At 45.8% G+C, this 12436-nt stretch overlaps 1 protein-coding gene across 6 annotated transcripts in view; it reads left to right on the forward strand.

Annotated features, from left to right (window-relative positions):
* Positions 1 to 12436, forward strand: part of mak (male germ cell-associated kinase) — a 67302-nt gene that overhangs the window by 49603 nt on the left and 5263 nt on the right. For 5 of the 6 annotated variants that reach the window (XM_055653415.1, XM_055653446.1, XM_055653433.1 and 2 more), the window contains 4 exons: positions 2921 to 3060; positions 6295 to 6396; positions 8101 to 8220; positions 9104 to 9916. In XM_055653415.1, coding sequence (XP_055509390.1) covers positions 2921 to 3060; positions 6295 to 6396; positions 8101 to 8220; positions 9104 to 9264 — 523 coding nt within the window. In that variant the 3' untranslated portion in view covers positions 9265 to 9916. Of the gene's footprint in view, positions 1 to 2920; positions 3061 to 6294; positions 6397 to 8100; positions 8221 to 9103; positions 9917 to 12436 lie in introns of those variants that run through there. The other variant, XM_055653439.1, reaches the window with a different exon arrangement.

A 12436-nucleotide genomic window follows, 5' to 3' on the forward strand; every position in this document is an offset into this window, starting at 1 on the left:
GGTGCAGAAGAGTGAAAACGCACACCTCCAGATTCAGGCACAGTTTCTTCCCAGCTGTTATCAGGCAACTGAACCATCCTACCACAACCAGAGAGCAGTGCTGAATGACTATCTACCTCATTGGTGACCCTCGGACTATCCTTGATTGGACGTTGCTGGCTTTACCTTACACTAAACGTTATTCCCTTATCATGTCCACTGTACACTGCGAGTGGCTCTATTGTAATCATTTATTGTCTTTCTGCTGACTGGATAGCACGCAACAAAAGCTTTTCTCTGTACCTCTGTACACGTAACAATAAACCACACTGAACTGAACTGTTCAATGGGTCCTTGATTATCACGTGTACCAAGATACGATGAAAAATGTTTTTTTTGCACATCAATCAGTAAGATTATTGCCGTACGTAAGTACAATCCCCACTTAAGTACATAATGCATAGAAATTCACATGTTCAATTCACGTGTTTAATCAATAATGTTTTATTATTAATGTTTAATATTTTATGTGTCATTCCTAACTGTCAATGTATGTCACTTGCGGGTGGAATGTAGGTGAATACTTGGCCAATAAACGTATTCATTCATTCGTTCATTCATTCAATCATTCAAACAGCCCCAGAGAGTCCATATACAAGAGTCGCCGAGTTTTGGCACAGTTTTACAGTCCCAGTTACCGTTGCCCATGAAGGCCCGTTGCAGCTGTCGCCTCCATCCGCATCGTCCTGTGAACCATCGACCCTCTCCTCACCCAGCCACCTTCAACCGCCGTGCCCCAGAGAGAGGGGGCGCCTTTCACAGCCGACCTTGAGGGTGCGGAAGATAAAACCTCTCCCACCCCCCACCCCCGCCTCGTTGGTTCTTCTTACAAGGACATGGCAGACCAATTGAATAATTACTTTGGTAACAAGGACATGGCAGACCAATTGAATAACTACTTTGGTTCTGTCTTCACTATGGAAGACTTAAATAATCTGCCGGAAATAGCAGGGGACCGGGGGTCAAATGAGATGGAGGAACTGATTGAAATCCAGGTTAGCCAGGAAGTGGTGTTAGGTAAATTGAATGGATTAAAGGCCGATAAATCCCCAGGGCCAGATAAATTGCATCCCAGAGTACTTATGGAAGTAGCCGCATTAGTGATAATTTTTCGAAACTCTTTAGATTCTGGAGTAGTTCCTGAGGACTGGAGGGTAGCTAATGTAACCCCACTTTTTGAAAAGGGAGGGAGAGAGAAAACGGGGAATTACAAACCAGTTAGTCTAACATCGGTGGTGGGGAAAATTCTGGAGATATTAAATTAAAGATCTTATAGAAAATTAAAGATGGGATAGCAGCACATTTGGAAAGTGGTGAATTCATTGGACAAAGTCAGCATGGATTTATGAAAGGTTTGACGAATCTTATAGAATTTTTCGAGGATGTAACTAGTAGAGTGGATAAGGGAGAGCCAGTGGATGTGTTATATCTGGACTTTCAGAAGGCTTTCAACAAGGTCCCACATAAGAGATTAGTATACAAACTTAAAACACATGGTATTGGGGGTTCAGTATTGATGTGGATAGAGAACTGGCTGGCAGACAGGAAGCAAAGAGTAGGAGTAAACAGGTCCTTTTCAGAATGGCAGGCAGTGACTAGTGGAGTACCGCAAGGCTCAGTGCTGGGACCCCAGCTATTTACAATATATATTAATGATCTGGATGAGGGAATTGAATGCAACATCTCCAAGTTTGCAGATGACACGAAGCTGGGGAGCAGTGTTAGCTGTGAGGTGGATGCTAGGAGACTGCAAGGTGACTTGGATAGGTTGGGTGAGTGGGCAAATGCATGGCAGATGCAGTATAATGTGGATAAATGTGAGGTTATCCACTTTGGTGGCAAAAACAGGAAAGTAGACTATTATCTGAATGGTGGCCGATTAGGAAAAGGGGAGATGCAACGAGACCTGGGTGTCATGGTACACCAGTCATTGAAAGTAGGAATGCAGGTGCAGCAGGCAGTGAAGAAAGCAAATGGTATGTTAGCATTCATAGCAAAAGGATGTGAGTATAAGAGCAGGGAGGTTCTACTGCAGTTGTACAGGGTCTTGGTGAGACCACACCTGGAGTATTGCGTACAGTTTTGGTCTCTTAATCTGAGGAAAGACATTCTTGCCATTAAGAGAGTACAGAGAAGGTTCACCAGACTGATTCCTGGGATGGCAGGAGTTTCATATGAAGAAAGACTGGATAGACTCGGCTTGTACACGCTAGAATTTAGAAGATTGAGGGGGGATCTTATAGAAACTTACAAAATTCTAAAGGGTTTTGAACAGGCTAGATGCAGGAAGATTGTTCCCGATGTTGGGGAAGTCCAGGACAAGCTTAAGGATAAGGATAAGAGGGAAGTATTTTAGGACCGAGATGAGAAAATCTGTGGAATTCTCTGCCACAGAGGGTAGTTGAGGCCAGTTCATTGGTTATATTTAATAGGGAGTTAGATGTGGTCCTTGTGGCTAAAGGGATCAGGGGGTATGGAGAGAAGGCAGGGATGGGATACTGAGTTGGATGATCAGCCATGATCATATTGAATGGCGGTGCAGGCTCGAAGGGCTGAATGGCCTACTCCTGCACCTATTTTCTATGTTTCTATGTAAACCGTCCACAGTGTACAGATACAGGATAAAGGGAATAACGTTTGGTGCATGATAAAGATAGTCGTAGGGTCTCCAATTAGGTAGATGGCAGCTCAGGGCTGCTCTCTAGTTGGTGGTAGGATGGTTCAGTTGCCTGATAACAGCTGGGAAGAAACTGTTCCTGAATCTGCATTCCCCTCAGGTTCTATTAAATCTTCCCCCCCCCCCCCCCCACCAATCCCCCACCTTAAACCCTTGCCCTCCGGACTCTTGTTTAATAGCACCATACGTTGTTATGTTTTCCAGCACAGCTGAACACCAGCCACTACACCACAACAGCAGAGGAACAAAAACGGTTCCGAGCACCACGGTGTCAAGACTGGACTCTGGATTATCTTCATCCTCAGCAAGGCAGCACTACCTGAGGCAGTCAAGGTATCTTCCAGGTAAGCAAACACCTGGATCATTCATCAGCTTGAGATTCATTCCACTGCCTCCTGTGATATTGAGATAAAGCAAGTCCGAGATTTTGCCAAGACTTGCGGGCTTGAGGCTATAGCAGGGGTTTCCCAGCCTCTTTTGTCCCGTTCACCCCTGGTAACTTTAATAGCACACAACAATGTTATTGTACTTATTTATGAATAACAATGTTATTTATGGATATTATTATTTATGAATATTGTTATTTGGAATATTATTGTGAATATTATTATTTTTGAATATTATTATTTTGAATATTATTGTGAATATTATTATTTTTGAATATTATTTTGAATATTATTATTTTTGACGATTATTATTTTTAACATTATTTTTTTGAATATTATTGTGGATATTATTATTTAAGGAGATTATTATTGTGAATATTATTATTTATGAATACTATTTATGAATATTATTTATGGGTGTTATTTATGAATAACAATGCTATTTCACTTATTTATGAACAACTAATGATGAACAGAACCAAACACAGTCAGTCAATGAGAAAAAAATATGTACAAATCCAGAATCAACAAATTTACCCCCTAAGTTGGCGAAATGTACCCCCTGGAGGTAAATTTACCCCGGGGTTGGGAACCCTTGAGCTATAGGGGGAGGCTGAGCAGGCTGGGACTCTAATCCTTGGCGCGCAGGAGGATGAGGGGTGATCTTATAGAGCTGTACAAATTCATGAGAGGAATAGATCGGATAGACGCACAGAATATCTTGCCCAGAGTAGGTGAATCATGACTCAGAGGATATAGGTTTAAGGTGAGGGGGGAAAGATTTAATAGGAACCTAAGAGGTAGCACAGATATTCAGAGCTACCAAGTTTTGTCATAGCATTTTAGTATTGTAGTACCTGAAAAATCAGTATTTTGCTGAGGAAATCAGTATTTTTACGAGGTGCCATTTTGCTGAAAAAAGTGTTATTTTTTATGTGCAGTTATACCCATGTAAGTGTACAAGAATGCATAACTTTGCTACCAATTGACATGTCTTCTACACACCTTACTTGACAGTGCAGTCATTGCCATCTCTTTGTATATTGCTGTTTGAACGGCTGCTTCCTGCTTTTAGCACCAGATGGTGATGTGGAAGCCATTTGGAAGCCTCCCTCTCCCTCCCTCGCTCCCTCTCTCCCTCCTTCCTCTATTTCCCTGCCTCTCCCTCCCACCCACCCTCTCTCCATCTCTCTCTCTCTCCCTCCCTCTCCCTCCCTCTCCCTCTCTTCCTCCCCCTCCCTCGGACTCAATCAAAATGATAGCAGGCAGTCTTGGAAGCCTTACCCCACTACTCAAACCTCACGTCAAAAACCTCGGCGTGATATTTGACTCAGCATTGAAATTTGACAAACAAGTCAATGCCGTGGTAAAAGCTAGCTTCTTTCAGCTTCGGACGATAGCTAAAATTAAACAATTCCTCCACTTTGATGACCTCGAAAAGATCATCCACACATTTATCTCCTCCCGCCTAGATTACTGCAACTCCCTTTACACTGGCATCAGCCAATCTTCCCTGTCCCGCCTGCAACTGGTCCAAAACGCCGCAGCAAGACTCCTGACGGGCACCCGAAAAAGGGACCACATCACCCCGATCCTGGCCTCTCTCCACTGGCTCCCTGTGCGGTTCCGTATACATTTCAAGTTCCTCCTCTATGTCTACAAAGCCCTCAATGGGCTTGCCCCCTCCTACATTAAAAGTCTTCTCACCCACCACTCCACCTCCAGGTCCCTCAGATCGGCCGACTTGGGGCTGCTGAATATCCCATGGTCTAGGCATAAGCTCAGGGGCGACCGCGCCTTTGCGGTTGCAGCTCCTAGACTGTGGGACAGCGTCCCCCTTCCCATCAGAACTGCCCCCTCCATCAACTCCTTTAAGTCAAGACTAAAATCTTATCTATACTCCCAAGCCTTTCCTGACGTCCACTGAGTGAGGGTTATATGTATATATGTATGTAGTTTGTTTGTCTATACTATTCTTATAACAAATGTAAAGCAATTTGGCCAATGAGAGTTGTTTTTTAAATGTGGTATATAAATAAATGTGACTTGACTTGACTATTTCCCTCCCACCCTCCCTCTCTTATTCCCTCCCTCCCTCCTACTCCCTCTCTCCTTCTCCCTCTCCCCCTCCCCTAATAGTCTGTGACCCATAGCGCTGTGGCCATAACGCTATGTGTAAAGGCAATAGTGCTCCAGCTGATAGCGCTATGATTAGAACCCATAGCGCTGTTCGTTTAAATCCCCACGCGCTAAGCTGACAGCGCCGTTTAAACCTGGAGCGGGACAGGCAGATCAAAGCTTACAAAAATAATCACCCAGATCTTGAAATGTAAAATACTAATAGATTTAATCTGCTATAATTTTTAGAGGTACACTATGACTTTTTATATCCTTGCATTTTTTCAGCAGCAAGATGAAACAGGAAGTCGGGCCGATTTAAAAAAAATCCGTATTTTACAAAACAAATCCGTACATCCGTATTCTTATTGCATTTCTGTACAAAATACGGAAAATCCGTTCTACTTGGCAGCTCTGGATATTGTCAATAAGGAATCTGAGGGGTAACCTTTTCTCCTAAAGGGTGGTGGGTGTATGGAACAAGCTGCCAGAGGAGGGAGTTGAGGCTGGGACTATCCCAACATTTAAGAAACAGTTGGACAGGTACATGGATCGGACAGGTTTGGAGGGATATGGACCAAGTGCGGGCAGGTGGGACTAGTGTAGCTGGGACATGTTGGCTGGTGTGGGCAAGTTGGGCCGAAGGGCCTGTTTGCACACAGTATCTCTCTATATGACAGATTTCGAGGGATATGGCCTAAACACATGCAGGTGGGAAATGTTGGCCGGTGTGGGCAAGTTGGGCCACTGTAAGGTGTACACTGCATAGAGTCACTGTATGACTCTATGCTCCATTTGTGACATTCTCCACAAACTGAAATCTATCGGGTATTTTTATGATTAGCACCCTGGTGATTGGATCTGCAGATGCTGGTTTACACCAGATAGACACAAAAAAGCTGGAGTAACTCAGCGGGACGGGCAGCACCTCCGGAGAGAAGGAATGGGTGACATTTCGGGTCGAGACCCATTCCTTCCCTCCAGAGATGCTGCCTGTCCCGCTGAGTTACTCCAGCTTTTTACATCGATCGACTATATTAGAATCTGATTTGAATTTCTCAATTCTTTTTCCAGGGATACATTCCAAGAATGCATCAGTGGTAGGAACTAACAAGGAACATAACAAAGCGTTGGGAATGATCAGTGGAGGACCCTCCATCGGTAGAATTAATGCCGGTAAATAGAGCAGTTGTCTCACCTCGCACACTGGCACCATCCTACACCCACTAGGGACAATTTATAATTGAACCGAAGCCAATCAACCTACAAACCTGCGCGTCTTTGGAATGTGAGAGGGAAACCAGAACTCCCGGAGAAAACCCATGCAGGTCACGGGAAAAAGGACAAACTGCGTAGACTGCGCCCGTGGTCAGGATCGAACCCGGGGCTCAGGCGCTGTGAGCCAGTAACTCTACCGCTGCGCCATTACTAGTCCTACTGGTTAACCATCCTGTTTAGTTTAGTTTAGTTTAGAGATACAGCACGGAAACAGGCCCTTCGGCCCACCGGGTCCGCGCCGACCAGCGATCCCCGCACATTAACACTACCCTACACCCACTAGGGACAATTTTGACATTTACCAAGCCAATTAACCTATATACCCGCACGTCTTTGGAGTGTGGGAGGAAACCGAAGATCTCGGAGAAAACCCACGCAGGTCACGGGGAGAACGTGCAAACTCCGTACAGACAGCACCCGTGGTCGGGATCGAACCTGGGTCTCCGGCGCTGCATTCGCTGTAAGGCAGCAACTCTACCGCTGCGCCACCGTGCCGCCCGTCATCCTTTAATCTTTGTGTTATTCGACAAAATCTAGGCACGTTCTCCAAGGCGTGCACCAAATCATAGCTCTATGAACCTTACCGTCCTCTGCATCTAGAAATAATTCTATCAAGATTTGGAGGTTGAATGTATGGAGAGAGCACACAGCTCACGGCAAGACCCTCTGCAGCAATGATGTGCAGAGGGATCTTGGAGTTCAATTCATAACTGGGTTGTATCGAAGGCATATGGTATGCTTGTCTTCATTGCCAGGTTATCCCAGACCAAGCTGTGATGCAGCACAACAGTATGCCGGCTCTGGTGCATCCGGTTTGTAAGAGTTATGATGCGGTGTAGTTCATATGCTACAGCAGCCGATTTAGGCCATTCGGCCCATCAAGTCTACTCTGCTATCCAATCCTGGCTGATCCATCTCTCCCTTGCAACCCCATTTTCCTGCCTTCACCCCATAACCCCTGACACAGGTACTAATCAAGGATCCGTCTATTTCAGCCTTAAAAAATATCCATTGACTTGGCTTCCACAGCCGTCTGTGGCAATGAATTCCAGATTCACCACCCTCTGACTCAATAAATTCCTCATGATATCCGTCGTAAAGGCACGTCCTTTAATTCTGAGGTTGTGCCCTCTGCTCCTACTCTCCCACTACTCTCCACATCCACTCTATCCAGCTCTACACACAGGCCCAGGAAAATACAAACATGACATTCTAGACAAGTGGAAACATATTCTCATATTGTATGAATGTAATATTGTATTAATATAGTGTAAACCCTGTATAGTTTAGCATGAGACAGTGTGTTAGACAATAGACAAAAGGTGCAGGAGTAGGCCATTCGGCCCTTCGAGCCAGCACCGCCATTCACAGTGATCATGGCTGATCATCCACAATCAGTACCCGGTTCCTGCCTTCTCCCCATATCCCCTGAATCCGCTATCTTTAAGAGCTTCATCTAGCTCTCTCTTGAAAGTTCCCAGAGAATTGGCCTCTGAGGAAGAGAATTCCGCACTCACAACTCTGGGTGAAAAAAAGTGTTTTTTCTCATCTCCATTCTAAATGGCGCACCCCCTTATTCTTAAACGGTGTTATTGTTTCCAGGAAACCTGGGAGTGTTTGGTCCAGACAGTACGACCGGTGGTTATATCCCGTCATTCTTTAAAAAGGAAGTTGGCTCGGCGGGACAGAGAGTTCAGTTTGCTTTTGGTGGACCTGCGAACAGTGAGTACCATTTATTTTCAGCCTCGTCGTCCCATGTACCAGAGAGCGCCCCCCCCCCCCCCCCCACTTAAACCCCCCCTGCGTCCCCCCCTCATGGAGTTTTTGCTCGGGTTGCCAGCATCTGTAGAGCCCTGTATCTCCACAGACCACAAGCATCTGATTGTCGCCACCTGGCCCATCTCAAAAGCACAGCCCCCCGAGGGACTCCAGGCTGGACATGAAGACACTCGTCTCTCGATAACGTGTAGGAAAGAACTGCAGATGCTGGTAAGAGCAGATAAGAGGCACAAAATGCTGGAGTAACTCAGCGGGACAGGCAGCATCACCAGAGAGAAGGAATGGGTGACATTTCAGGATGCTGCCTGTCCCTCCCAGTTACTCCAGCATTTTGTGCCTTAGTCTCGTCCCGATAATTCTGCTGGTGGCCTTTCCAAGCCAGCACGGGGCAGAGACGGAGTCGATGGAATGCAGACTACATTTTCACTTCACGCTGCCTCGGCAAGGCCGGCAGAACCAGTCTCACCCCCGGACACTCCCCCTTCTCCCCTCTCCCATCAATGTTCAATGGATCAATGGTTCTTTATTAGAAGGACCAAGATAAAACTATAGACAATAGACAACAGGTGCAGAAGTAGGCCATTCGGCCCTTCGATCCAGCACCGCCATTCAATGTGATCATGGCTGATCATCCCCAATCAGTACCCCGTTCCTCTCCGTCAAATTCGAATCCATCATCAGACATATAACACGGACGGGCCTGTTCTTGTGCTGAACTGTTCTATGTGGAAAGTAAAGCGTGATTATTGCTTCATAAAATCAAAATGTTAACGGATGTTCTTTTTTGTTTGCCCCTCTCCCCCCTCCCCCCCCCCCCCCCCCAAAGACCACGATGCTTGGAAAACCAAACCAACCCAACCCCAGCTCCCAGCCCCCAATTACAATGCAGCCAAAAAGCACTCAGCTGAACGCCTGGCCTATCCACCGCACATTCACCCCGTTCACGGAAGGACGGACTGGGCATCTAAATACGGCGACCACAGATAGCCCTGGTGGCTACTACTTCCCAGTCCCGGACTGTGAGAGCTTGGGCTCCGGCCTCACCAACCCCAGTCCAAAGATGACCTTCACCTCCATTTTGATAACTGGCGGGATCATTTTCAATTTGAAACCCAGGCAGTCGTCACAGTCCAAGATACAGCCGGCTGTTCACACATTAACAACACGGATGCAGATACGATCAGCGGCTGTAGAATTTATACCATGCTCCTGGAAGATGTCAATTTATGTTTTAATATTTAAATCAATTTTAATAAGCGTAGATTAGGGATATTTATTTTCATATGTCATGCGGATACTACAAGTGCCTTGAAAACCCTTTTGCTTTTTGAACATTTAAGGCTGACTGGAATGTAAAACTTTATTTCATGTTCTCGAATGTGTTGTGTTGGGATTAGTCATTCGTGCTTAGACCCGATGATTACGGGCACCAGAGGAAGAAATATTGATCCTTCCAAGTAACCAGAAATATTTTAAAATGCATGTTAATGTCCAGAACCAGCTTCTTAAAATGTCGTTGTGTATTTAAATGCTTCTTAACACTGAAGATGCCTTCAGTAATTTGTTTGTAATGAACCAATCACAATCACCAATCCTGCAGGGTTTGTTTTGTTAGTAAAACTCTATTGATTTATTGGGATTTAATAGTATTTTTTCACAATGAGTGGAAAAAGGAAAAAGGAAACAAGTAAATGCAGTTTAAGGCCACACTCCTCCACCAAGCGCGCGGCACTGTGACAGGTCAAAGGTGTGCCAGTTGGAGGTTATCTTGCCTCGGGCAGCGTGCAGCTTTGAAACACAAAGTGCTGGAGGAACTCAGCGGGTCAGACAGCATCTGTGGAAGGGAAGTTGCCTTTCGGGTTCCTATGAAATCTTTCCCCTCTTACCTTCAACCCATGTCCTCTGGTTCTTGATTCCCCTACTCTGGATAAAAGGCTGTGTATGCATTCACCCCATCTGTTCCTCTCATCTATTTAGAAACATATAAAATAGGTGCTGGAGGAGGCCATTCGGCCCTTCGAGCCAGCACAGCCATTCATTGCGATCATGGCTGATCATGTCCCCTATCAATAACCAGACTGATTCCTGTGCCTGCCTTTGGTTTATACTCTCCTTATAGAAACTTACAAAATATTAAGGGGTTGGACAGGCTAGATGCAGGAAGATTGTTCCCGATGTTAGGGAAGTCCAGGACAAGGGGTCCAGCTTAAGGATAAGGGGGAAACCCTCTATTTTTTCACACAGAGAGTGGTGAACTCTGGAACTCTCTAAAAGGTAGTTGAGGCCAGTTCATTGGCTATATTTAAGAGGGAGTGATGTGGCCCTGGCTAAGGGGATCAGAGGGTCCGGGACTTGGATGATCAGCCATGATCTATTGAATGGCGGTGCAGGGAAGGGCGAATGGCCTACTCCATAAATATTCCCCTACTCTGGATAAAAGGCTGTGTATGCATTCACCCTGTCTGTTTCTCTCATCTATTTAGAAACATATAAAATAGGTGCTGGAGGAGGCCATTCGGCCCTCCGAGCCAGCACCGCCATTCATTGCGATCATGGCTGATTGTCCCCTATCAATACCCCGTGCCTGCCTTCTCCCCATATCCCTTGACTCCACTAGCCCCTAGAGCTCTATCTAACTCTCTCTTAAATCCATCCAGTGATTTGGCCTCCACTGCTCTCTGTGGCAGGGAATTCCATAAATACACAACTCTGGGTGAAAATGTTTTTTCTCACCTCAGTCTTAAATGACCTCCCCTTTATTCTAAGACTGTGGCCCCTGGTTCCTGGACTTGCCCCTGGACTCGAAGACTGTGGCCCATGGTTCTGGACTTCTTGCGTATGGAGTGCACAGCCCACAGTCACAGTCGGACAACTTGTTCTATTTGATATTATTTGATTGTGCACGCCAGGTTGATTGCATTCGTCGAAACAGGGCGGACCACGTTGACGGTTGCAATCTCCCACCCCTCTACCTCTCAGGACCCTATACACCTCTCAGCCACTCCAGGGAATAAGATTCCTTGTGTCTCTAATATTTCAGGGTGAGGGTAGTTCCATAGAACCGGGTAATATAAAGAGACAAGACTCGTGCCAAGTACAGACTCAGGGAAAGGGTTAGGAAAATGTTTAAGAAGGAACTGCAAATGCTGGAAAATCGAAGGTAGACAAAAGTGCTGGAGAAACCCAGCGGGTGCAGTAGCATCTATGGAGCGAAGGAAAAGGCAACATTTTGGGCCAAAACCAAGAGTTTCAGCCCAAAACGTTGCCTTTTCCTTCGCTCCATAGATGCTGCTGCACCCGCTGAGTTTCTCCAGCACTTTTGTCTACCAAAGGGTTAGGAAAAAACTGAAGAGAGGATCACTGATGAGGTAGAAGTCAAATTGATTAGAAATCTAGCTATCTTACAACATTCAACGACTCCGTTCGGGCGGCACAGTGGCGCAGCAGTAGAGTTGCTGCCTTACAGTACCAGAGACCGGTGTTCGATCTTGAGTACGGAGTCTTGTACGTTCTCCCGTCGCTTTTCTCCGGGATCTTCGGTTTCTTCCCACACTTCAAAGACGTCCAGATTTGTAGGTTAATTGGCTTGGCATGAATGTAAATTGTCCCCAGTATGTGTAGGATAGTGTTAGTGTGCGGGGATCGCTGGTCAGCGCGGAATCGGTGGGCAGAAGAGTTTGTTTCCGCGCTGTATCCCTAAACTATTCTGGATGATGATCTCATTGGTTTCATGATTGCCCTGGAAATGGGAAAAGATATAGAAACAGCTCCTCTTTCTGCAGATGTTTAAGTTGAACCATCAACAATGGTCCCGATGTTGGGGGAGTCCAGAACCAGGGGCCACAGTTTAAGAATAAGGAGTAAGCCATTTAGAACAGACGAGGAAACACGTTTTCTCACAGAGAGTGGTGAGTCTGTGGAATTCTCTGCCTCAGATGGCGGTGGAGGCAGGTTCTCTGGATGCTTTCAAGAGAGCTAGATAGGGCTCTTAAAAATAGCGGAGTCAGGGAATATGGGGAGAAGGCAGGAATGGGGTACTGATTGAGGATGAGCAGCCATGATCACATTGGGCCAAATGGCCTACTCCTGCACCTATTGTCTATCAATCAGTATATAGGAATGGTATACTGAAAGCGATTTACCAAAAGATGATACAATA

Source organism: Leucoraja erinacea, chromosome 2, assembly GCF_028641065.1.
Source record: "Leucoraja erinacea ecotype New England chromosome 2, Leri_hhj_1, whole genome shotgun sequence".
NCBI lineage: Eukaryota > Metazoa > Chordata > Chondrichthyes > Rajiformes > Rajidae > Leucoraja > Leucoraja erinaceus.